At 40.6% G+C, this 27,670-nt stretch overlaps 1 protein-coding gene across 1 annotated transcript in view; it reads left to right on the forward strand.

The window, feature by feature from the left end:
- Positions 1–23,112, forward strand: part of LOC136448820 (uncharacterized) — a 40,053-nt gene extending 16,941 nt beyond the window's left edge. The window contains exons 3-19 of the mRNA XM_066448470.1: positions 8,961–9,146; positions 10,306–10,485; positions 10,817–11,002; positions 11,233–11,412; positions 11,657–11,836; positions 12,075–12,254; positions 12,496–12,675; positions 13,323–13,464; positions 13,906–14,126; positions 14,896–15,067; positions 15,809–16,029; positions 17,296–17,406; positions 17,876–18,074; positions 18,584–18,671; positions 19,514–19,694; positions 20,151–20,302; positions 20,919–23,112. Coding sequence (XP_066304567.1) covers positions 8,961–9,146; positions 10,306–10,485; positions 10,817–11,002; positions 11,233–11,412; positions 11,657–11,836; positions 12,075–12,254; positions 12,496–12,675; positions 13,323–13,464; positions 13,906–14,126; positions 14,896–15,067; positions 15,809–16,029; positions 17,296–17,406; positions 17,876–18,074; positions 18,584–18,671; positions 19,514–19,694; positions 20,151–20,302; positions 20,919–21,080 — 2,921 coding nt within the window. The 3' untranslated portion in view covers positions 21,081–23,112. The remainder of the gene's footprint in view (positions 1–8,960; positions 9,147–10,305; positions 10,486–10,816; positions 11,003–11,232; positions 11,413–11,656; positions 11,837–12,074; positions 12,255–12,495; positions 12,676–13,322; positions 13,465–13,905; positions 14,127–14,895; positions 15,068–15,808; positions 16,030–17,295; positions 17,407–17,875; positions 18,075–18,583; positions 18,672–19,513; positions 19,695–20,150; positions 20,303–20,918) is intronic.
- The last annotated feature ends 4,558 nt before the right edge of the window (positions 23,113–27,670 follow it).

Raw genomic sequence — 27,670 nt, forward strand, 5'->3', positions numbered from 1 at the left:
ACTTTACTTTCTCATTCATGGTTAGGAAGTAATAGCTGACCACAGTTACGCCCCCCACCCCATACTTATAAAGCATTATAGACCAATTCAGTGCTCCGGTCTAAAATTCAATCTCTTTATCAGAATGTTCAAACTTTACATTCAAACGATAGGGCACTTGGCGGGTATTTGAGGAAATGAAATCATTTTACTTTCTGATTCATGGTTAGGGAGTAATAGCTGACCAAAGTTACGCCCCCCACCCCATACTTATAAAGCATTATAGACCAATGCAGTGCTCCGGTCTAAAATTCAATCTCTTTATCAGAATGTCTAAACTTTACATTCAAACGATAGGGCACTTGGCGGGTATTTGAGGAAATGAAATCACTTTACATTCTCATTCATGGTTAGGGAGTAATAGCTGACCAAAGTTACGCCCCCACCCCATACTTATAAAGCATTATAGACCATTTCAGTGCTCCGGTCTAAAATTCAATCTCTTTATCAGAATGTTCAAACTTTACATTCAAACGATAGGGCACTTGGTGGGTATTTGAGGAAATGAAATCATTTTCCTTTCTCATTCATGGTTAGGGAGTAATAGCTGACCAAAGTTACATCCCCCACCCCATACTTATGAAGCATTATAGACCAATTCAGTGCTCCGGTCTAAAATTCAATCTCTTTATCAGAATGTTCAAACTTTACATTCAAATGATAGGGCACTTGGCGGGTATTTGAGGAAATGAAATCACTTTACTTTCTCATTCATCGTTAGGAAGTAATAGCTGACCAAAGTTACGCCCCCCACCATATACTTATAAAGCATTATAGACCAATTCAGTGCTCCGGTCTAAAATCCAATCTCTTTATCAGAATGTTCAAACTTTACATTCAAACGATAGGGCACTTGGCGGGTATTTGAGGAAATGAAATAATTTTACTTTCTTATTCATGGTTAGGGAGTAATAGCTGACCAAAGTTACGCCCCCACCCCATACTTATAAAGCATTATAGACCAATTCAGTGCTCCGGTCTAAAATTCAATCTCTTTATCAGAATGTTCAAACTTTACATTCAAACGATAGGGAACTTGGCGGGTATTTGAGGAAATGAAATCATTTTACTTTCTGATTCATGGTTAGGGAGTAATAGCTGACCAAAGTTACGCCCCCCACCCCATACTTATAAAGCATTATAGACCAATTCAGTGCTCCGGTCTAAAATTCAATCTCTTTATCAGAATGTTCAAACTTTACATTCAAACGATAGGGCACTTGGCGGGTATTTGAGGAAATGAAATCATTTTACTTTCTCATTCATGGTTAGGGAGTAATAGCTGACCAAAGTTACGCCCCCACCCCATACTTATAAAGCATTATAGACCAATTCAGTGCTCCGGTCTAAAATTCAATCTCTTTATCAGAATGTTCAAACTTTACATTCAAACGATAGGGCACTTGAAGGGTATTTGAGGAAATGAAATCATTTTATTTTCTCATTCATGGTTAGGGAGTAATAGCTGACCAAAGTTACGCCCCCACCCCATACTTATAAAGCATTGTAGACCAATTCAGTGCTCCGGTCTAAAATTCAATCTCTTTATCAGAATGTTCAAACTTTACATTCAAACGATAGGGCACTTGGTGGGTATTTGAGGAAATGAAATCACTTTACTTTCTCATTCATGGTTAGGGAGTAATAGCTGACCAAAGTTACGCCCCCCACCCCATAATTATAAAGCATTATAGACCAATTCAGTGCTCCGGTCTAAAATTCAATCTCTTTATCAGAATGTTCAAACTTTACATTCAAACGATAGGGCACTTGGCGGGTATTTGAGGAAATGAAATCACTTTACTTTCTCATTCATGGTTAGGAAGTAATAGCTGACCAAATTTACGCCCCCCACCCCATACTTATAAAGCATTATAGACCAATTCAGTGCTCCGGTCTAAAATTCAATCTCTTTATCAGAATGTTCAAACTTTACATTCAAACGATAGGGCACTTGGCGGGTATTTGAGGAAATGAAATCACTTTACTTTCTCATTCATGGTTAGGAAGTAATAGCTGACCAAAGTTACGCCCCCCACCTCATACTTATAAAGCATTATAGACCAATTCAGTGCTCCGGTCTAAAATTCAATCTCTTTATCAGAATGTTCAAACTTTACATTCAAACGATAGGGCACTTGGCGGGTATTTGAGGAAATGAAATCACTTTACTTTCTCATTCATGGTTAGGGAGTAATAGCTGACCAAAGTTACGCCCCCCACCCCATACTTATAAAGCATTATAGACCAATTCAGTGCTCCGGTCTAAAATTCAATCTCTTTATCAGAATGTTCAAACTTTACATTCAAACGATAGGGCACTTGGCGGGTATTTGAGAAAATGAAATCACTTTACTTTCTCATTCATGGTTAGTGAGTAATAGCTGACCAAAGTTACGCCCCCACCCCATACTTATAAAGCATTATAGACCAATTCAGTGCTCCGGTCTAAAATTCAATCTCTTTATCAGAATGTTCAAACTTTACATTCAAACGATAGGGCACTTGGCGGGTATTTGAGGAAATGAAATCACTTTACTTTCTCATTCATGGTTAGGGAGTAATAGCTGACCAAAGTTACGCCCCCACCCCGTACTTATAAAGCATTATAGACCAATTCAGTGCTCCGATCTAAAATTCAATCTCTTTATCAGAATGTTCAAACTTTACATTCAAACGAAAGGGCACGTGGCGGGTATTTGAGGAAATGAAATCACTTTACTTTCTCATTCATGGTTAGGAAGTTATAGCTGACCAAAGTTACGCCCCCACCCCATACTTATAAAGCATTATAGACCAATTCAGTGCTCCGGTCTAAAATTCAATCTCTTTATCAGAATGTTCAAACTTTACATTCAAACGATAGGGCACTTGGCGGGTATTAGAGAAAATGAAATCACTTTACTTTCTCATTCATGGTTAGTGAGTAATAGCTGACCAAAGTTACGCCCCCACCCTATACTTATAAAGCATTATAGACCAATTCAGTGCTCCGGTCTAAAATTCAATCTCTTTATCAGAATGTTCAAACTTTACATTCAAACGATAGGGCACTTGGCGGGTATTTGAGGAAATGAAATCACTTTACTTTCTCATTCATGGTTAGGGAGTAATAGCTGACCAAAGTTACGCCCCCACCCCGTACTTATAAAGCATTATAGACCAATTCAGTGCTCCGGTCTAAAATTCAATCTCTTTATCAGAATGTTCAAACTTTACATTCAAACGATAGGGCACTTGGCGGGTATTTGAGGAAATGAAATCACTTTACTTTCTCATTCATGGTTAGGGAGTAATAGCTGACCAAAGTTACGCCCCCCACCCCATACTTATAAAGCATTATAGACCAATTCAGTGCTCCGGTCTAAAATTCAATCTCTTTATCAGAATGTTCAAACTTTACATTCAAACTATAGGGCACTTGGCGGGTATTTGAGAAAATGAAATCACTTTACTTTCTCATTCATGGTTAGGGAGTAATAGCTGACCAAAGTTACGCCCCCACCCCATAATTATAAAGCATTATAGACCAATTCAGTGCTCCCGTCTAAAATTCAATCTCTTTATCAGAATGTTCAAACTTTACATTCAAACGATAGGGCACTTGGCGGGTATTTGAGGAAATGAAATCTTTTTACTTTCTCATTCATGGTTAGGAAGTAATAGCTGACCAAAGTTACGCCCCCCACCCCATACTTATAAAGCATTATAGACCAATTCAGTGCTCCGGTCTAAAATTCAATCTCTTTATCAGAATGTTCAAAATTTACATTCAAACGATAGGGCACTTGGCGGGTATTTCAGGAAATGAAATCATTTTACTTTCTGATTCATGGTTAGGGAGTAATAGCTGACCAAAGTTACGCCCCCCACCCCATACTTATAAAGCATTATAGACCAATTCAGTGCTCCGGTCTAAAATTCAATCTCTTTATCAGAATGTTCAAACTTTACATTCAAACGATAGGGCACTTGGCGGGTATTTGAGGAAATGAAATCATTTTACTTTCTGATTCATGGTTAGGGAGTAATAGCTGACCAAAGTTACGCCCCCAGCCCATACTTATAAAGCATTATAGACCAATTCAGTGCTCCGGTCTAAAATTCAATCTCTTTATCAGAATGTTCAAACTTTACATTCAAACTATAGGGCACTTGGCGGGTATTTGAGAAAATGAAATCACTTTACTTTCTCATTCATGGTTAGGGAGTAATAGCTGACCAAAGTTACGCCCCCACCCCATAATTATAAAGCATTATAGACCAATTCAGTGCTCCCGTCTAAAATTCAATCTCTTTATCAGAATGTTCAAACTTTACATTCAAACGATAGGGCACTTGGCGGGTATTTGAGGAAATGAAATCTTTTTACTTTCTCATTCATGGTTAGGAAGTAATAGCTGACCAAAGTTACGCCCCCCACCCCATACTTATAAAGCATTATAGACCAATTCAGTGCTCCGGTCTAAAATTCAATCTCTTTATCAGAATGTTCAAATTTACATTCAAACGATAGGGCACTTGGCGGGTATTTGAGGAAATGAAATCATTTTACTTTCTGATTCATGGTTAGGGAGTAATAGCTGACCAAAGTTACGCCCCCCACCCCATACTTATAAAGCATTATAGACCAATTCAGTGCTCCGGTCTAAAATTCAATCTCTTTATCAGAATGTTCAAACTTTACATTCAAACGATAGGGCACTTGGCGGGTATTTGAGAAAATGAAATCACTTTACTTTCTCATTCATGGTTAGGAAGTAATAGCTGACCAAAAATACGCCCCCCACCCCATACTTATAAAGCATTATAGACCAATTCAGTGCTCCGGTCTAAAATTCAATCTCTTTATCAGAATGTCTAAACTTTACATTCAAACGATAGGGCACTTGGCGGGTATTTGAGGAAATGAAATCACTTTACTTTCTCATTCATGGTTAGGAAATAATAGCTGACCAAAAATACGCCCCCCACCCCATACTTATAAAGCATTATAGACCAATTCAGTGCTCCGGTCTAAAATTCAATCTCTTTATCAGAATGTTCAAACTTTACATTCAAACGATAGGGCACTTGGCGGGTATTTGAGGAAATGAAATCATTTTACTTTCTGATTCATGGTTAGGGAGTAATAGCTGACCAAAGTTACGCCCCCCACCCCATACTTATAAAGCATTATAGACCAATTCAGTGCTCCAGTCTAAAATTCAATCTCTTTATCAGAATGTTCAAACTTTACATTCAAACGATAGGGCACTTGGCGGGTATTTGAGGAAATGAAATCACTTTACTTTCTCATTCATGGTTAGGGAGTAATAGCTGACCAAAGTTACGCCCCCACCCCATACTTATAAAGCATTATAGACCAATTCAGTGCTCCGGTCTAAAATTCAATCTCTTTATCAGAATGTTCAAACTTTACATTCAAACGATAGGGCACTTGGCGGGTATTTGAGGAAATGAAATTATTTTACTTTCTCCTTCATGGTTAGGGAGTAATAGCTGACCAAAGTTACGCCCCCCACCCCATACTTATAAAGCATTATAGACCAATTCAGTGCTCCGGTCTAAAATTCAATCTCTTTATCAGAATGTTCAAACTTTACATTCAAACGATAGGGCACTTGGTGGGTATTTGAGGAAATGAAATCACTTTACTTTCTCATTCATGGTTAGGGAGTAATAGCTGACCAAAGTTACGCCCCCCACCCCATACTTATAAAGCATTATAGACCAATTCAGTGCTCCGGTCTAAAATCAAATCTCTTTATCAGAATGTTCAAACTTTACATTCAAATGATAGGGCACTTGGCTGGTATTTGAGGAAATGAAATCATTTTACTTTCTTATTCATGGTTAAGGAGTAATAGCTGACCAAAGTTACGCCCCCCACCCCATACTTATAAAGCATTATAGACCATTTCAGTGCTCTGGTCTAAAATTCAATCTCTTTATCAGAATGTTCAAACTTTACATTCAAACGATAGGGCACTTGAAGGGTATTTGAGGAAATGAAATAATTTTACTTTCTCATTCATGGTTAGGAAGTAATAGCTGACCTAAGTTACGCCCCCAGCCCATACTTATAAAGCATTATAGACCAATTCAGTGCTCCGGTCTAAAATCCAATCTCTTTATCAGAATGTTCAAACTTTACATTCAAACGATAGGGCACTTGGCGGGTATTTGAGGAAATGAAATCATTTTACTTTCTTATTCATGGTTAGGGAGTAATAGCTGACCAAAGTTACGCCCCCACCCCATACTTATAAAGCATTATAGATGAATTCAGTGCTCCGGTGTAAAATTCAATCTCTTTATCAGAATGTTCAAACTTTACATTCAAACGATAGGGCACTTGGCTGGTATTTGAGGAAATGAAATCACTTTACTTTCTCATTCATGGTTAGGGAGTAATAGCTGACTAAAGTAACGCCCCCCACCCCATACTTATAAAGCATTATAGACCAATTCAGTGCTCCGGTCTAAAATTCAATCTCTTTATCAGAATGTTCAAACTTTACATTCAAACGATAGGGCACTTGGTGGGTATTTGAGGAAATGAAATCATTTTCCTTTCTCATTCATGGTTAGGGAGTAATAGCTGACAAAAGTTACATCCCCCGCCCCATACTTATGAAGCATTATAGACCAATTCAGTGCTCCGGTCTAAAATTCAATCTCTTTATCAGAATGTTCAAACTTTACATTCAAATGATAGGGCACTTGAAGGGTATTTGAGGAAATGAAATCATTTTACTTTCTCATTCATGGTTAGGAAGTAATAGCTGACCAAAGTTACGCCCCCAGCCCATACTTATAAAGCATTATAGACCAATTCAGTGCTCCGGTCTAAAATCCAATCTCTTTATCAGAATGTTCAAACTTTACATTCAAATGATAGGGCACTTGAAGGGTATTTGAGGAAATGAAATCATTTTACTTTCTCATTCATGGTTAGGGAGTAATAGCTGACCAAAGTTACGCCCCCCACCCCATACTTATAAAGCATTATAGACCAATTCAGTGCTCCGGTCTAAAATTCAATCTCTTTATCAGAATGTTCAAACTTTACATTCAAACGATAGGGCACTTGGCGGGTATTTGAGGAAATGAAATCACTTTACTTTCTCATTCATGGTTAGGAAGTAATAGCTGACCACAGTTACGCCCCCCACCCCATACTTATAAAGCATTATAGACCAATTCAGTGCTCCGGTCTAAAATTCAATCTCTTTATCAGAATGTTCAAACTTTACATTCAAACGATAGGGCACTTGGCGGGTATTTGAGGAAATGAAATCATTTTACTTTCTGATTCATGGTTAGGGAGTAATAGCTGACCAAAGTTACGCCCCCCACCCCATACTTATAAAGCATTATAGACCAATTCAGTGCTCCGGTCTAAAATTCAATCTCTTTATCAGAATGTTCAAACTTTACATTCAAACGATAGGGCACTTGGTGGGTATTTGAGGAAATGAAATCATTTTCCTTTCTCATTCATGGTTAGGGAGTAATAGCTGACCAAAGTTTCATCCCCCACCCCATACTTATGAAGCATTATAGACCAATTCAGTGCTCCGGTCTAAAATTCAATCTCTTTAGCAGAATGTTCAAACTTTACATTCAAATGATAGGGCACTTGGCGGGTATTTGAGGAAATGAAATCACTTTACTTTCTCATTCATCGTTAGGAAGTAATAGCTGACCAAAGTTACGCCCCCAGCCCATACTTATAAAGCATTATAGACCAATTCAGTGCTCCGGTCTAAAATCCAATCTCTTTATCAGAATGTTCAAACTTTACATTCAAACGATAGGGCACTTGGCGGGTATTTGAGGAAATGAAATAATTTTACTTTCTTATTCATGGTTAGGGAGTAATAGCTGACCAAAGTTACGCCCCCACCCCATACTTATAAAGCATTATAGACCAATTCAGTGCTCCGGTCTAAAATTCAATCTCTTTATCAGAATGTTCAAACTTTACATTCAAACGATAGGGCACTTGGCGGGTATTTGAGGAAATGAAATCATTTTACTTTCTCATTCATGGTTAGGGAGTAATAGCTGAACAAAGTTACGCCCCCACCCCATACTTATAAAGCATTATAGACCAATTCAGTGCTCCGGTCTAAAATTCAATCTCTTTATCAGAATGTTCAAACTTTACATTCAAACGATAGGGCACTTAAATTGAGTTTTGTGCTTTTTTTTGTTAATTTTGTTTCTTCTTTGTATTTTAGTCTTGCGTTTTGTGTACGTCTTGATGTGTGTTTTGACGTGCGTTGTGAAAGTTTATATTGAATGTTGAATATTGTTCCCAGGACTAACCCTTTGTAATAGCCTCCGGCTAGTTGGGTAGCCCTGGCTGTACTTTTTACAGTCCAATAAATAGATCAAATCAAATCAACTGTTACCTTGCGTATTTGATTTTGATTTGATTCATTCGCACATATTAAGATCATTTTGTATTACATAATAGAACAAGAAAATATACGTGCGGGGGGAAGAAAAAAGCCATAACGGCTTATACAAGGTCTTTCCCCATCTAGATTAACAAAAGATAACATAAATCTAACAATTCATAACATAATTATAGTAGTAAATGATAACAATAACAAATCAGACAATAATAATAGTAACAGAATACTGACAAAATAGTAATTGGTTGCACATAAAGATTATACATCAAATCATAGCATAAGTCGATATCGAAATGATAGAGATTAGGGAGTCAATCGCAGTTTACAATATAACAATAATATAACAATTCATAACATAATCGTAGTAATAAATGATAACAATATCACATTAAATCATACGATAATAATAGTAACAAATGATGACAGTATAATAATTGATTGCATACAAATATAAATATAATCTTATTACATTGATGTCTAACACCCTACCAGAAACGTGCGGCGAAATTAACCTACCTGACACGGTTCGGGGCGGTTGTGAGGCACCGTTTACGATCGGCGAGAGGTGCAACTTTCAGTGCCGGGAAGGCTGCGTGAAACGGAGGGGACGTCATAACCTGACCTGTAGGAACAGAAGGCGACGTGTGAGATGGACCGGAAGGCGACTGAGCTGTTCATGTGAGTCTGAACCCCTCCCACCGCTGCAATGTCTACTTCCTACCTAAAGAGAAACCTGAGTACAAACTGAGGAAAACTCAATACAACCTCCCACTCAGCAGGTCTAGAAGGCACAGAGACTCGTTCATAATGAGAGTTTTGAGGGACTTACAAAGCCAGGTTTAAGGCCTATGTATGCTTTTTGTCGTTTGTCATTGTCCGTCTAAAGGAAACTTTTTAAAGTATATAAGATCACAAATATGAAGATTTTGATGTAAATTTTATCTAGTCGACTGGAATGTTTGACGTGCTCTTAAAATTGTATCATTTTAGAAATGTAAATGAGGCAATTCAATTGTGTCCGCCAAGTCTGTTAAGTTGATCTTACAATAACAATTGATCAAATACGATCGTGAATCAAAACGTAATGCAACGAGCTTGTTTTAAAAACAAGATTGCATAACTTTTTGACCCGCCCTCGTACTACGCAATTTTGCTCACAAGATCTAACGTATGTTATCTAACCCCTGCACCGAACGCACTTATGGAGGGTATCTGAAAATGCTCCAAGCAGATGTTCGGCTTCAGGTTGCTTTTTTACGTCTTTCTATGCGTTTTTACCATGCTCTCTATTTCGTCAGGTTTTCTCTTTGTCAACCAGCCAACCATAGAAAAACAACAACTGACAAAGTAGAAACCCCACTTAGAAAGATGTCAAAAACGATCAGGAGCCGACCCTCTGCTTAGAGAGTAACTTTAATTTAAAACAGGTCACAGTCTAGACCTGAGAAGTGAAGACGTTGTACTTGATTAGTGATACTAGTAATATTTTATTATTGTATTATCGAAGCAGTTTGGTACAGTACCCTGAGTATACTTACTATTTATACATATATACTCTTGCACGTGATAAACTTATCACATTAGTTTTATCACTACAAGATAATTAGAATATTCTCGTACTAGTAAATAAATGAGATGGCACCCCTCTATCACGTTAATTCACTATAAGGGAGAGTTGACATTCTCTTTAATGAATTAATGGAAGGGGGGGGGGGGTGCTATCTCATTAAATCACTAGTAGAGTACACTTTCATTAACGTCACTTCGTAAATAGTAGTTATTACAACTTTTCCAACCATTACGTTTTCGGAAATAAATGTCTTGATTGTTGTGTTAGGTGCCCCATGTGGCGACAGTCCTACCGTACCCAACGCTAGCGCTACCGGCTGTGAAGCTCCATACGATGCTGGAGAGATCTGCAACTATCAGTGTAACGCGGGGTTCGTCGCTGGCGGAGGGGACGCCATTAGAATCTGCGTGAACGGGAACTGGAACGGAAATAACCTGGTCTGCAACGGTGAGTCGTTGTTAGTATCAGTGCTATTTGCATAGCATTCTTGTACTTGAGAAAACAAGATGGCGCCTGCATGATGTCAAAATCTAAGATGGCGTCGCCCATTGACGCTGACGAAAACAAAACAGGCTGTGCTATCACAAGTGAAATAAGGTATCAAAGTAACGTGACATGTTTCAGGTGCAAAGGAATGTTGTTTACTTTCAGTCTGGTCATTATCAGTGTTATTTGTACAGCACTTGTGTGGATTGAAAAGAAAACTCCTGACAAAGGAAAATTTCAATCGTTTAAAAGCAAGTCTAAACAGAAACGATAACACCTTAACATTTTGCAGGTAATTCTATTGGATGCCCCACTAGACCAACCCTAGCCAACACAGACGTCTCAGGTTGCACGCCCCCTTACGATGCAGAGGAGAGCTGCACGTACCAGTGCAGGTCAGGATTCACTAGTGCTGGCGGCGACAGCACCAGGACATGCAGGGATGGTGACTGGACTGGAACCGATCTCGTCTGCGAGAGTAAGTTGTGTCAAGTACTCCTACCTGAAAAATAAACGTTCTATTCCAACCGGAAAGAATATGGCGCCTGCATGATGTCAAAATTCAAAATGGTGTCGCCCATTGACCCCGACGAAAACAAAATAGGCTTTGCCGTCGTAAATGTATTATAAAGTATCAAAGTAACGTGACATGTTTCTAGCTTTTAAAAGCAAGTCTCAACATAAATATCATACCTTACCATTTTGCAGGTAATCGCTGCCCCTCCAGACCTACCGTAGCCAACACAGACGTCTCAGGCTGCACGCCCCCTTACGATGATGAGGAGAGCTGCACGTACCAGTGCAGGTCAGGATTCACTAGTGCAGGCGGCGACAGCACCAGGACATGCAGGGATGGTGACTGGACTGGAACAGACCTCGTCTGCGAGAGTAAGTTGTGTCCTTTCCTCATACCTAGTACCTGGAAAATAAACGTTCTATTCCAATCGGAAACAATATGACGCCTGCACGATGTCAAAATTCAAAATGGTGGCGCCCCTGCATGGATGCCGACGAAAACAAAATAGGCTTTGCCGCCGTAAATTTATTATAAAGTATCAAAGTAACGTGACATGTTTCTAGCTTTAAAAGCAAGTCTCAACATAAATATCATACCTTCGTTACCATTTTGCAGGTAATCGCTGCCCCTCTAGACCTACCGTAGCCAACACAGCCGTCACAGGCTGCACGCCCCCTTACGATGCAGAGGAAAGCTGCACGTACCAGTGCAGGTCAGGATTCACTAGTGCTGGCGGCGACAGCACCAGGACATGCAGGGATGGTGACTGGACTGGAACAGACCTCGTCTGCGAGAGTAAGTTGTTTCCAGTCCCTCTCCGGAAGAATTAACGTCACATCATAGTCCAACCGGAAACAAGATGGCTTCTGCATGATGTCAAAATCTGACATGGCGGCGCCCATTGACCCCGACGAAAACAAACTATGGTTTGCTATCCAAAAATGTGATAAAATATCGAAATAACGCTCCATGTTTCAGTATAATCTTTCACAGGAAGTATAAACAAAAACGATTATACCATACCATTTTGCAGGTGATCGCTGCCCCTCCAGACCAACCGTAGCCAACACAGACGTCACAGGCTGTGCGCCCCCTTACGATGCAGAGGAGAGCTGCACGTACCAGTGCCGCACAGGATTCACTAGTGCTGGCGGCGACAGCACCAGGACATGCAGGGATGGTGACTGGACTGGAACAGACCTCGTCTGCGAGAGTAAGTTGTGTCCTGTCCTCCTACCTAGTACATGGAAAATAAACGTTCTATTCCAATCGGAAACAATATGACGCCTGCATGATGTCAAAATTCAAAATGGTGTCGCCCATGCATGGATGCCGACGAAAACAAAATAGGCTTTGCCGTCGTAAATATTTTACAAAGTATCGAAGTAATGTGACATGTTTCTAGATTTTAAAAGCAAGTCTCAACTTTAAGATTATACCATACCATTTTGCAGGTAATCGCTGCCCCTCCAGACCTACCGTAGCCAACACAGACGTCACCGGCTGCACGCCCCCTTACGATGCAGAGGAGAGCTGCACGTACCAGTGTAGCTCAGGGTTCATCAGTGCTGGCGGTAACATCATCAGGACGTGCAGGGATGGTGACTGGACTGGAACCGATCTCGTCTGCGAAAGTAAGTTGTTTCCAGTCCCCCTACCTAGAAAAATAAACGTTCTATTCCAACCGGGAACAAGATGGCGCCTGCATGATGTCAAAATTCAACATGGTGACGCCCATGGATGCCGACGAAACAAAATAGGCTTTGCCGTCGTAAGTAACTCGCCATGTTCCAATCTTTTAAGGCAGGTCTGAGCCAAAACGATTACAACATTTTGCAAATAATTGATGCACAGACTGCTTATGCCTGTCCTGTTTGGAATATTACATTCACACACGTACTACAAGCCTGTCTTACAACTAGTTTGCAACATAGCTATAAGTTCTGTTCTCTCTTGGTATGTGTATGTATGAGAAATACACTCATCGTGTTAAAGCTACGAAAGGGATATTAGTAAACTTTACATAACCAATACCGGGGTACCTAGGAAATTTTCGTAACGGTCCTATTGCTACATCCGATAGGTGACTTTAGACACGTGACTACAGCAACCGGTCGTCAGTGCCAGATAACCTGTGTCGCCCCCGTCTCTGTTCAGTGCTGGTCGGTGCGCTCGAATGTACAATGCGTCTTTCACTCCTCTGGCAATGAAATCCGTTTCCGAAAATAGGATTTCGACCTTTTCCAGCGAAATAAAGCTAAGATGTTTAATTTGTTTGCAGGGGAGTCGGCCTGTGGAAACCCGACAGTGTTGTCAGGGATCTCTGGCGCCTTCACGAGTCCAGGACATCCGGGAAGCTACGGCAACAACCAGCAGTGTTCCTGGAAGATAACGGTCACTGCCGGAAAAGTCGTTGCCTTCAGGTAAGAAAAATCACCCTTATGTATGAAATAGAATCCTGTTTGGACTACGTGTACACACATTCTTTCCAAAACATTGCATGAAAGATATCTTGAGCCGGTAAAGTCTAGCCTTTGAGTACGACTTGGAGACGAGGTCTACTACAGGATGGAGAAGACCACACTCTATCCATGGCCAAAGGTTAACCTGAAAAGGAAGTTCTGCTGCAGTACCAAGGTTGGCCCCCAGGACGCCTAAAATCAACCTTGACCATCGTGTTTACAACACCTACCCGCGTATAACGCAATCCGTTCAGAGATTCTTAACTTATTTCGTCGACACGCACACACATACGCACGCACATGCACATAGTAAAAACAATACCTCCATTTTTCATGGAGGTAATGATGAATTAAAACAAGTTGACTGTCAACCGTTGTTGTCTCTTTCTTCTTTCTTTGCAGCTTTCCGGAAATGAATATCGAGAATCACAGGCTGTGCGGTTACGATGCCCTAGTTGTGTACAACGGCCCGACCTCGGCCTTCCCTGAGGCGGCGCGACTGTGCGGCAACAGTGCCGGCCCGGTTCTCACCACCGTGAACGAAGTCTTCGTGACCTTCACAACGGATGGGTCCGTCACCGGGGCAGGTTTCAGCGCGTCTTTCAGAGAAGAAGATCCAGCCGGTAAGAACTCTCTACATTAGGGGTGGGTACCGGTACCACGGTACCGGTACAAAGCCGGTATTTTTTGGTGGACCGGTAAAACAAAACCGGTCCGGAAAAAAACCACAACAGTGGACTGGACTTAACACCGACTAGAAAATTACCAGGCAACCAGCAGGCAGTCACATAACCGAACTCGCCGCCGCCATTTTTTTTGTTTGCGTGCCAAGCTTCGTTCTCGTGTAAACATGGCCGCGGCGTGAATAGGGACCTCTTTTGGAACTGGACCGGACCTGAATTTTCTGCATCGGTACCTACCCCTACTCTACATACATCACACCCCATTTATTATGTATTCAAGATAAACGGTACTAGCATCCGTTCAGTTTTTCTCATCAATGGGACCGCATCTGTAAGCAGCGACACCTATAGCTGCAGTGCAAAAAAAACAGTCAGAATTGCCATACGACTCGTTCCGTACTTAAACTAACAAATGGTGTTTTCCCCAGCAGTATTAGTTCATTCATGTATTGAAATTGTTTTATATTGGAAATTTGGTATCCTAGGATTACATCTTCTGTGGTCAATAACAGTGTACATATTAAAAAAGAAAGTAGTTCTTATTTGCTGACCACAAAGGTTTTGCATCTTTACATTAAAAAAAGGAAGTGTTCTATGTATTCAACGACATCACAGACCAACACACTTGTTGCTATTTGCTATTCCATATTTGAATAAACTGACCCTTGTGGTAGCAACTGTTGTTAACACCGATGATTCTTTCTCTTAGTGACCTTCCCCCCTCCTCCCACACCATCCCGGCCGGCAGGATGCGGAAACCCAACAGTCCTGTCTGGTGACTCCGGTACGTTCACCTCTCCCGAATACCCGAACCGCTACCCAAACGACGCGGAGTGCTCTTGGACCATCTCTGTCACCCCGGGAAAAATCGTGAAAATAAGGTTTGCGAGCTGCAAAGCGTCCCATTATTTTGCTGTTGTTTATTCTTAAAACCTCATGACGAAACACACCAGGTTTGTACTGAAGAGTACAGATTTATTTGATCCACTCACACCGGGAAAGATCCCTACCCTTCTCGATAAGTGTGGACGGTTCTTTAACGTGTTCGAGGTGTGGCTCAGCTCCTCAAACAAGGGACTTTAATTTAACGTCCTACCCGAGGGATGTCCCTAACCGAAGCGTGGTGCTCAAAGTGAGGAAATCCGTGTTAAGTGCCTTTTCCTTAGCCTCCGATGCAGACTCAACCCGGCTGTTTTCTTTTTCAAGTTATTGTTTTTATACTATTATATTTTTGTCTTATTGCTGGCCAGCAATAAAAAAATGTAATAGTATAAAAACAATAGCTTGAAGAAAACAGCCGGGTTGAGTCTGCATCGGAGGCTACCTTTCCTAAGGGCACAACGTCAATGGGGCATATGCATGATTCGAACCAAGGGCTCCTGGGGTTCTGGTCCAATCACCCTGCCATTATGCCACCGCGACCACCGAAGCATTCGAAATATTTCCCGCTGACATTAAAAAAAGTAAACACCCAGGTTAAGATACGCATGGTAACTGTTACTTAAGCTACTGGATAGATTTTGGGTACGGTCAGACGTTTCTGGTAGCATGTATATCGTCAGTGACCCTGAGAAAGATCTGTAGATCAGCAGGTTTTGATATTGATATTTTCTTGTTCATAGTTTTGAGAGGTTCAGTTTGGAGGTGTCAGGAACTTGCAACTACGATTCCCTGACCTTATATGATGGAACGGACCGAAATGCTCCGGAAGTCAAGAAGTTGTGTGGTTCACACTCTCGCGAGATTTCCACGTGCGGAAGTGACGCATTCCTGCTCTTCACTTCGGACGGGTCCGTGACCCAGGTCGGCTTTTCCGCAACCTACACCGCTGAGGACCCACCGCGTGAGTTAACGTTCGCCATTCAGACTAGCCTACGTTGCAGGCTCTGAACCGGCCTTTTTGGGGGCTAAATAATATACTTTTTGCAGCCAGCCCGTGACCATCAGCCACCCCCGTAACCATTTTGCCGGTAAAATGGTTACGGAATGGCTGATGGTTACGGGCTGGCTGCAAAACGTAAATTATTTAGCCCCAAAAAAGGCCGGTTCAGAGCCTGCAACGGAGGCTAATTCAGACGTCGTTCACACTTTCACGCGTATATCCAAGTCCGTATGAGTTGCGCATTGACATGCTAAGGGAAAGTTTGCGAGAAAGAAGTAATTTGTTTACTTTGATACGCCGTTGTGCAGCCTGGATACTTCGGCCCCAAACAAAAACCGAAACCCGAATAATGTAAATACGCAACTCATACGGACTTTTAAGTATTTAATATTTTTATACATATTTAAAAATATACGTACAAGTGTGCCCACATTCCACTAGAAGGCGATTGCGCTGCGACGTCGCTGCGACCTAAATTGGATTTATGTAACCCTTAAAGCCCCTGTCACACCTGTATATATATACAAATCCGTATGGGTTGCGTAGTAACACGTTTTTGGTTTAGGTTAACTTTGCAGCCGAATAAGTGATTTCTTAGGTTCGATCAATAGGCTGCACAACGGTGGGTCAAAGTAGAAAACAACTCTTCCCCCGTAAACCTTATCTAAACCAAAACATGTTAATGCGCAACTCAAGCGCGCTGAATATACGCACAAGTATGACAGGGCCCTAAGTTCATTTGGAAAATCATGAAAAATGTTTAAGCATGACTGAAAAGTTAGCAAAACACAAAAAGCGCCAAAATATATTTATTCTTTTATATGAAATTAGTTGAGCACTCTGTCCAATCTTATATCGCAGCGAGGTCACCACCCTAGTGAAATGGGGTATCCACATCTGATTCATCAGTATTATTCTCCTAGCAGAATTTTCGGCGGGGTGTGTGTGCTAGAAGTGGCCGCCTGTGTCTGCCACACGAGGAGTAAGGCAGAATAAAAAATAACCAGGACAAACAAACTTTACCGTACGACATTCCTTGCAAGTTACAAATATAGTGACATTACGTAAATAATCTCAAGCATACATGGTTGCCTCATATTAACAATATGGTTCCCACATATTCTCTTTTATCTGCGTGCTTACATGTCAACACAACCAAAGGTAAATCATATTTTTCATACCGATGTTTGACGTATTCTTGTTCCTGATCTTCTTTCCTAAAAAAAGCGACGTGCTCCCCGTCCGACTTCACCTGCTTTGATGGATCCTGTGTCAGCAGCGCGACCACGTGCGACGGAAATGACGACTGTCCGGACGGAAGTGACGAGTTTGGATGCAGTAAGTTTAGGCCATGCACTTCATTCCTTAGTTAGAATCGTGTCACAGTGTCATTGACGTGGTGACACTTTAAGCTGTATGTTAGACTATAAAGGCGAGAAGAAGATTACTAGCTCCAAAAGAGCGTGCTTCAAACAACTGTCAGAGTTGTGCTGGACTGTATATACCCGCGGTTCAGTAGTAGTTACGAATAACAAAGGTAGTTTATCAAGCCTTCTTTTCTTAAGGTGCACTGTTGATTTGTGAAGATGCTTGCTCCTGTTATGAAATCTTTTGGAAAGCTTCAACAAACAAACAAACAAACAAACAAACAAGTATGGTCTGATACAGAACAATACTTTTGGTTCGTAACCTATGGTGTTGATATATCATGAAAATGTTAGCCGTTGTTATGAAATCTATTGAAAAACGAGCTCAACAAGCAAACAAACGTACAAACATGTTTACACAAATATTTATGTCTTGTTAGTAAACCCGGGCGCATCCTGCGGGGCTCCGCCCATCCACCCAGTGTTCCCGCCGCTGAACCGGATCGTGGGCGGCGAGGGTGCGGTGTCCAGCAGCTGGCCCTGGCAGGCGTCCCTCCAGACGTCCGCCGGTCACCGCTGCGGCGGGACCCTCATCAACTCAGAGTGGGTCGTCACCGCTGCTCACTGTGTGGACGACAAGTAAGTCTTTATGACACCAAAATACAACATGTGTTACTGACACCAAGATACAACATTTTCACATTATATCTATATTTTGGCATACCAATACGTACTCTCTGTGTTTACTTTTGTTCATCATTCCTGACCACGTAGATTTCATAATGACGGCACTTTCTTTTGCCAAACATTTTTTATTCGCATCAGTTGTTGGGCCTCTTGAGGATGCCATCAATATGATCAAATTAACATGGCCTAATTGAGGCAGCTCATTGTCGATGGTGCAATGATCTGTTTGTTGTGCTCTGATGTCTGCGGGTCCCTGATTCAAGTACGGCTATTCTGAGACTCCATATCTTATTTTTGTATCCTAGAAGGCATGCTAGGCGGAGTGATATTTTCTAACCTAGTGGCGGTTAGTCTAAAGTAGTCCGGAAGTAATGGTGACAAAGGTCTCTAGCTGAAATCCTTCTGCCTAATGATTGTGTAACATGAACATATAACACTGTTATCTCCTTTTTATCTTGCAGTCCTAGCGCAAATCGCTATACTATCGTCCTGGGCAAGCACCACACCTACAGCAGCGATGTTACTGAGCAACGTTTCAGCCTCTCACAGGTAACGCGTCTTACAACTATCACTAATTACATTAGGCCACATGTACAGCAAGTCAATTTTATGAATGACATCCACTGCAGACTCAAAATCTAATGCGAGAGGAAATAAAAAGATGGGTGATAAAAGATTTTTTTTTTCAAAATAGAGAACATAAACGTTGTATGGTATGTGGGTAATTCTTGATGAGTCCTGGAAACAATTACATTTTGGGCCAGCTTGCGGCTTGTAATGGTATTGCAGCGAAACTCCCTGCTGCAATCCATGATGGGACTATTCAATTATGTCACATTTGTAAATGAGGAAGAGAAGAATATTTCTAAATATATAATATGCAAATGTATATCTGATTTGCATAATTAATGAGAAAATTACTATTATTGCATACTGCTAAATGACCAACTTTGGACGGTACGTTATTCTGTGAACGTCTAAGTGACACCTTGTTGCCCCGGCATTATTTTCGAGACAGAAACATTGTGGCATCGTGTGGCGCAATCGGTAGGGTGTTTCGCCCAGAATCGAGAGGTCCCGGGTTCGAAACCCTGATATGCCCCGATGTTGTGCCCTTGGGAAAGGCACTTTACAAGACTTTCCTTACTCCACCCAGGTGTTAATGGGTACCTGGCTTCGGTTGGGGAAGGTCTTATTGAGGTCACCTGCTGGCGCCGAATGGCAGCTGCCTAGACCCTTGCGACAGTTCTACAAAATACAAGTGTGGAGAAAATATGTATCTGATTGTGTATTATGTGATTGTAAAACCTGCAGTAATTCGGCACTGGCTGCCATTGCACGGATAATTTCTGATCATTAGACCAATAAACCATTATTCTGCCTCACCTCAGCTGATAATGCACGAGAACTACGTCTCCAGCCCAGTTCCCAACAGGGATATCGCCCTGCTGAAGCTCGCCCAACCAGCCACCTTGAACCAGTTCGTAGGGACAGCATGTCTGCCGGACGGCTCAGACGACAACCCTCCAGAGGGAACAACATGTGTCATAACAGGGTGGGGAGAAACCCAGGGTAAGGCAATTTATTTTTTTATCTGGCTAATAGCTTTCATTGAATTGATCCCGCGTCATAAACTTCACTGGATCCACCTTTGCTTTTTCAGGCAGGGTTTTACACAATTGGGGCGTCTTAAGTATAGTATTGAGCTTACCTTATATGGCACGAGCCAATCAGCGCCTGTGGTTTTTCAGATTTTAAATTCCCAATATGGCGGGCATACAGGGTGGCGAAATGCCGGATTTCATTTTTTTTATAGCGAAAGGATGTTAGTTTTTTCTAAATGTTTACGGTGATGCCGCGATCTCCCTCGACACACACATCAGGCAGATCTTTAATTTGTTACCTGATACACACGTTTGGACGCAGAAAGGACTTGGCAGAACAAAGGTGGTTTTGATTTCAAATTAACTAAGGATTCATGTGCTTTGTCGTAACTGTGAGATAAAGGTTTTAACCACTGTCTTGCAGGTACTGGAGATGACGACGTTCTGAAGCAAGCTCGCGTGCCGTTGGTCAGCAATGCGAACTGTAGAGCTGCCTACGGTAACGGTGGAGGCCGTCCAATCACAAACTTCATGATGTGTGCAGGCTACCCAGAAGGAGGTCATGACACTTGTCAGGTACGGATTTTCCTTTTACATCCGGGGCAACGTGGGGTGAAGGTCATCATAATGGAACACAGATCCACAGAGGTTGATAGCAGAAATAAATGTTGCATGACATACTTTAGATTCCACCTTGACCTTGAAAATGAGTGAAGTAGTATTCATGGCGTGCTACGCCAGTGTAAGATAACGATAGAGCAATCCTGCTTAGATGCTTGACTTTGAGGTGTTTTTTCTAAGGTTATTATAAGTAGAAATGGCATAATGAAGATTTTAGAATCTTTCAATCAAATTGTTTAAAAAATGTCTCAATCACACTTATGTGAATAACAGAGTAATTCAGGGCCCAATGAAGGGAAACCTGCTAATCTGTAAAGCTTTGAGTATTAAAAAAACATTATTAGCATCATTATTATTGTTATCGTTATCGTTATCATTATCATGCTTCTATGTTGATGCGAAATAAACTGTTCTCAAACTCAACTTGCAAGACTAAACTTTTCGTCCAACACTGTAAGAGAAATTAATGAATTCTACCAACACAGATGAACTTCTATGCTATGTATATTTCTCATTATGTACTTTACAAACTCAGATGAGCTTTCATGCTAATGCGTCTATGTCGTTGCAGGGTGACTCCGGTGGACCGTTGGTGTGTACCCGCAGAGGATCATGGGTACTGGACGGCGTCACAAGTTGGGGAGAGGGCTGTGCCGTGGAAGGGTACCCCGGGGTGTACACACGCGTTAGCTCGCTCCTAGACTGGATCGAAGAGAAGATCAATAGTACTTGATCCACTCCTGGTCTTTTCGTAGAGGCCAACTAGACCTCATCTGACTTGCTGGTTTCGCTGGCAAAGTATTCCCCTTATATGTGACCAATTTCTAAGATATATGTCATCTTTAGGCCACAGGACAGGAATTGAAATCTGTATCCGAATAAGCAATAGTGTAGATATATAAGCAAGTTCAGGGTGTCATAATTTCATACGTTAACATTCCAGGTCATAGCGACTCACCCACACAGTAGCCTGATGTGCAAAGGGTAAAAAAAGTCAAATTTAAGCCATTTCTATATCTCGGCGCAGACCGAAGTGTCAATATGATACTGCCTTTTCAATCTCTTAAGTCAGGCTAGGGACGGACCATTTCAAAGCAGGGGTGCTCACTGGCAGAATAAATGTGCCCAAATGTGTTTTTTTACCAAATCTGAAAGTCTTCATCCTGAACTGTCTCATCAACATAATATTTTATCTAGTGCATTTTCACAGTGAAGTCTTATATAAGCTAGAAAACTGGACTCAAGGTGGATCCTGGGCGCATGCCTGTATTAGTGACCTTTGCCCCTTTCACCCCCATGTGTAGTCCACCATGTTTGATGGTTAAACCAGGAAGTTGCTAGGTAAAATTGAATGTTCCCATTTGTAGGTCTGACTCTTCCGGATTCAACCAACCAACCTGGCGGCTGTGATATTACGTGCATACACTATAAGTTTATAGTAATCGTGACGTCTCATGATATACTAGATAAGATATCATAATGACCATATTTTCTATGTTGTGATATGAGGGATAAACATTTTTGGGATAACACTAACTAACTAATCAAGTATCCATAATAAGAGTTTAGGTTTAAAGTTGGCGTGTTTAATCTAACATAATATGTTAAACATAACGTAGAGTGAAAAAACCCCACACTGAGGCCTGTATGGAGATTTTCTGTTTTACAAGTTACCGGTGAAGATGAAATAAGAGCTGGGGTTTCTTTATGTGTGTTAGGGCAAGATAAGATAATTGTAAACAAACCTATGGTGAACTAGAGTTCCAAGACCTCATACCTTCGCCGACCGATGTTAGCATTTTTGAGTGGCATATCATAAATGTTTCCCATTTATTTTACAGATAAGGACCTCATCTGTGTGAAATATTTCAGTTGATCATCTTCTCTACCTAAAAAGATAAGATGTTCAAATTATGAAAGTCATATCTTACATAAGAATGCTATTGTAGCATTTCCTCATAAATCTATCGATATTTTCTCTCTTTCTCAGTTCCATATGTGACGTGTTTGATTTTCCTATAATGGATGCAGCGGAGTTATGATAATTCCTCAATAATCATGCAAATACGTTCCTGATTTGCCTAATTAGCATATGACCACCTAAGCTATCTACATACCAAATGCCATGACGATCCGTCAACGCAACCCCTTCTTGAGTTACTCTCTTTCAAAGTTTGAAACAAAATCGGCTCCTGCGGTTCCAAAAAAAGCCGCTAGGAGGTCCAAACCTACATGACTTTTTCTCCCTCCCAAGAGCTGTCTACCACTCAAAAACATGACCATACCATGTTCAGAACACGAGATATAAAACCGGAAGTTCCGCTGCAGAACCATAGCAAGACCTACCCACCTACCAAATATGAAGACAATCCATTTAGGAATTCTCGAGTTGTCGTGTTGACACAAACACTCGGTCGTGAACGCTGTGCGAAGCACAGCCTTCTCGGCGAAGGTAATAACCAAGAATTTCTCTTTCTTCATGTAGTCTCATGCGTATTGACAATCTAGACGTAATTTCTCTGGTGATGGGAAAGTAGTACGGATGCTATTAATCTCTGTATCAAGTATGCAACAAACGACTTCTCTCATTTTATGCATACCCATCTCGCTTCCCATGTGTATTTGTGTGCCTTGATTAACAAATTTTGTGAAGCATCGTAATCCTATATGGCAGCATACATGATCGTGCAAATTTCACCTTGTTGTATGTGGTCTTAAACTGCTTTGTGTGTGTGTGTTGTTACGATAAAATAAGAAAATATCAACATGTTTTCTTTCCCATCTCTCGAAACACTACAACTTTTATAAACTACGTATAAAAAAGACTTGAGGTTGGACAAAAAATGAGTCGCAATCCCTGGTTGTGAGATAAAGCCTCAAATTAATGTAAACTTAAGATCCACGGGGCATTACTGTCTTATCTACCTTTAGTAATCGCGAATTATGACATTCTAGACAAGCTAGCACTATACATCATGCATAACAAAACCTGAAGCTAAGTTCTGCTTCGGTCCCAATTGCACCGGTGCCCGTAGGGGGTGTAGTTCCGTCCGGACCCCGAAGTCACAATTTGTCCCGGTGGACTGCCGGGTACCGGGGGGTACCTTCCGGGGTTCGCACGATTAGCTCATGGTGTCTATTTGGTACCGGCTCCCTAGTTAATTTTAAGTCCGGGCTAAAATGATTAGGGGCCCAAAGATAGCTGGCAGCCGCAGGGCTCGAAAGTGCAAAAAATACCCGTCAACTCCCCGACGTAGTTCCTTTCTAACGAATCTTTTTAGCGAGCTCAACCCTCATACACCCGATCCTATTTTTGCGACTAAAATGAACAGGGTTAAAAATAACCTTAAAATGTTTTGTTCAGTAAAATCTCTTTTTTCACTTTTTTCGCTGATTGTTATGCATACATTGCTTCAACAATGTAAGAGGAATGTTTTGGCATCTTTAGAAATAAATAATTCCCACCATTATCATAATTTATGCAAAAAGTTCAGAAGGACCAGGTCTTGAACTATTCCTGTTTCGACCGGGAGGGGATTTTTGAGGCCCACGCCAAATTCTATGTTGCATAACTAATGGACTGCTTACGCGAGAGCCACCAAACTTGGTGGCTTTTCATAAAATGTCCTTAACAAAAATATTGAATTGTTAAAGTATTCAGTTCATCGTTTTTTGTGTTGCCATGGCAACGGTTTTTTGACAGGAATATCTTACAAAATATCATAATTTCAGTTAAAACAATGACATTTCGAGGCTTTGTTTGTACGCCAAAGGTATTTTCTTACATTGTTATCATCCTTTGTAATCCAATTTTACCTTTGATGTTTCAATATTGATATTTAATTGCTGATTTGATTACGTCATCCGTCAAAATCCAAGATGGCGGTTAGAATACCATAAAATTGCGTTATAATGAAGTCATATTACGTCATTATGACATGAAATTTGTTATGGTAATACTAATTCACATGTGTATCATCCTCTGAAAATTTGGTGGTCATACAATAAGTAATTCAGGAGTTGCAGAGGGCAGGTCTCAAAAACAGCACATTATTTTTGCTGGGGTCAAATATGACCCCAGCGGACTCAATACAGACTTTCCTATACAACATCAACAGTATTGTGCCCATCACCCTAGAAAATTATGAGAGGTTAGAAGAGATGTCTACTGACAAAGTCACATAAGGAATTTATTCCAGATCAAACCTGTTCAAATAGTACGTCAAAATCCACGCTTGGGGTAAAAAATAACCCCACTCGGCTGTATGAGGGTTAATAGTATAGTTTGCAAGAATTCACAGAATTCCACAGGAATTTCTACAATCCACCGTCCGCACAAACCCTGGGGACACTCGCCTGTCACTCTTTACCTTGTTAGTAGATCTAGCATCCCGGCACGCAGGTCGATGACAGATGACCTAATCAATTACGTGGTGTCCGATTTCGTACTGGTGGGAGTGTGTCAGTATTCTAGCTTTGAAAAGGTTTTTAACCAACCACAGTTGATCTATTATCACAAAAACGTGCCGAACATCATGCCTTCCACCAAAAAAACCTCAGTGGACACCAAAACTTGAGGAGATTCAGGCATATATAGGAAAGGCAAAGTTTTTTAACAGAACGATAAAGAACTTGGTTACGGCTTGGGCAGTCTACACTGAACACTTTACGTGGAGGGGTGTGGTGTTGGAAAAACAACTGTAGCTCCTGGAAAACATAACCAACAGAGGTAGAATAACAACTAAAACGATCATAGGAGCCCAGAATTTCTTAACTTCTGGCCTAGATTCTCACTCCACCTATTCAAAAATGGCAGAAAAAGACACTACACCGAGAGTGTGCTCTGGTTATTCTATATCTGCTTGGAACTCATCAAGTTATGGTGCCTAAGTCTCTATATCTGCTTTGCAGACGCATTTCTGATTTCTAAGTGCATTTTGAACAAATATTATCAGAACATAGAGTGCTATGTACAATGTAGGTACTTTCCTTACAATGAAGGAAAATCAACCTAGACACATGCGCTATGGCAATAATTCTTAATTGTCACACTTATTCTAATTGGGACCTAAGCATCACACGGGTCTCTTTTGAACTGTGTTGTCACAAAAATATGCATCTGCATGTCCCCCTGATTAACAATTATACGAAATTCACAATGATATACGGCTCGTGTAAACGTCCATATGTTACAATTTAAAGCCTCGCGAGTCAGAATCGGGTCCTTCTGTTCACAATGACAGAAACCATGTTCTATGTTAAGAATTCTATTTTGCTAAATCAAATAGACATCAGCGCGTGTGTAAACAAAAAAAGATTATATAGGCAGAGTTGGACTTTTAGAAACACGGTATATTTTTAGGACGAGTGACCTTGTATAGACGTGCTACGCAACCCTATTATGTACTCAATACTTTTGATTGGAAGAAGATGTAACAGCACAATGAGATCGTTGAGTTAAGAATAACTTTAAGATCCAGAGATATTAACAATCCGATTACTGTCATATTGTACACTTTTAATGAATATTGTCCAAAGACGAGCTAGAAGTCTTAAGAAATGATGGTCCCTTTTTTTAGTTACAGATGCAAGAAGCTACACATTTTACCAACACAAGACTTACGTTTGTGAATATTAGACATCCAGGTCAGGAAAAGAGGAATACAATTGAATATTTACCACTTAATGTATATCAATTCATTTTTATACTCATTGACAAAAAGCTGCCGGACGGGCGCTTGAAACGTCTGAGTATACAAATGTATTAAATCCAGTAGTAAAAAGTAAATTTTATTCCTCCAATGTAAAACTTTGACAACAAATTACTGGATCGTTTCAATCCTGTTCTGTATTTTTGATAAAAAATTCACATTTCATTGACTAGAACCTAACAATAAACCAGGAACAAAAATCTATTTCTATCATAGTTAATTAAGATACGCTCTTAAGTACACACAAACGCCATCTAAAACACTAGAGTCCCACGACCTCATACCTTCGCAAAATGATTTTAACCTTTATGACTGACGTATTAGGAGTGTTTCTCATCAATAATAAATCATACCAGTTGGTTGTCTTAAAATATAACATGTCCAAAGTATCAGCTTAACAAATTATGAGCTTAACAAAGAAGGTTATGCAAATATTTATCATCAATTATGCATAAGAGGCCCTTATTAACATCATTTGATTCAACGATGTTCACATTCACATAACTTCCCGATGCCACAAAAAAGTATTAAATGTATGAAATTGCCGTCATTTGCCAGTGTGATATAATACAAGTTACTCATTAAGTATGCAAATCAGGACCACATTTGCATATTTTCTATCAATTAACAGTCCTCTCTTCCTCAGTTACAATTTGAATAGTCATATCATGGAACAAAGCGGATTTTTTAAGTTGACTCATACTAAGCATCACACAAGCTATCCACATACCAAAAATGATGACCATCCATCAAGGCCATCTTGTTATTATATTTTCTCATTAATTATGCAAATGAGGTCTTCATTTGCGTAGTTCATATCAATTAATATTTCTCTCTTCCTCAGTTACATATGTCACATGTTTCAGACTCCTATCATGGAATTTGGCGGATGTATAAACTTTCCTCATTAATTATGCAAATAAGATTTGCATAAGAAGTGTCTAATCATGGACATCATCATTCAAGCTATCTACCTACCAAAAGTCAGACGCAAAAGCTGCTCCTGCACTTCCGAAAAAGCCGCTATGGGACCCAAACCCACACCACTTACTCTCTGTCCAAAGATCTATCTACCACTCAAAAATCAGTTCCATAGCATGTCCGGAACACGAGATATCAAAACAGGAGGTTCCGCAGTACCGTAAGAAGCCGCTAGGGGGCCCAAAATCTAATCGCTTTTAGGTCTCATCAAAACCGACCAACATACCAAATACCTAGACAATCCATCAAGGCATTCTCGAGTTATCCTGTGCCGCTACAAACAGACAAGCAAACGCTACCCTCTGCATAACCTTCTCGGCGAAGGTAATAACGTTCTTGATGTCAACGTACTGAACTCTTCGTATATTAATATTCGTGAACTCTGTAAAAGCATGTGATACTAGTGACGACAATTGTCTGAATTGATCAAATATTTGCTTAGGCAGAGACTTGAAATGCGTCAATTGTTCCCTGAAACACGTCATCAATGTTTAAGCTATAGACGTAATTAGAATATGATTAGCGATTAGACTATATTATCACATGGATTGGCGTGAGTTAAAACTGCAGAAATCAATGATAAAAAGCATAAAATCAAATAAAACACGACGTACAACAGCCAACGTGACGA

Source organism: Branchiostoma lanceolatum, chromosome 14 (assembly GCF_035083965.1).
Source record: "Branchiostoma lanceolatum isolate klBraLanc5 chromosome 14, klBraLanc5.hap2, whole genome shotgun sequence".
NCBI lineage: Eukaryota > Metazoa > Chordata > Leptocardii > Amphioxiformes > Branchiostomatidae > Branchiostoma > Branchiostoma lanceolatum.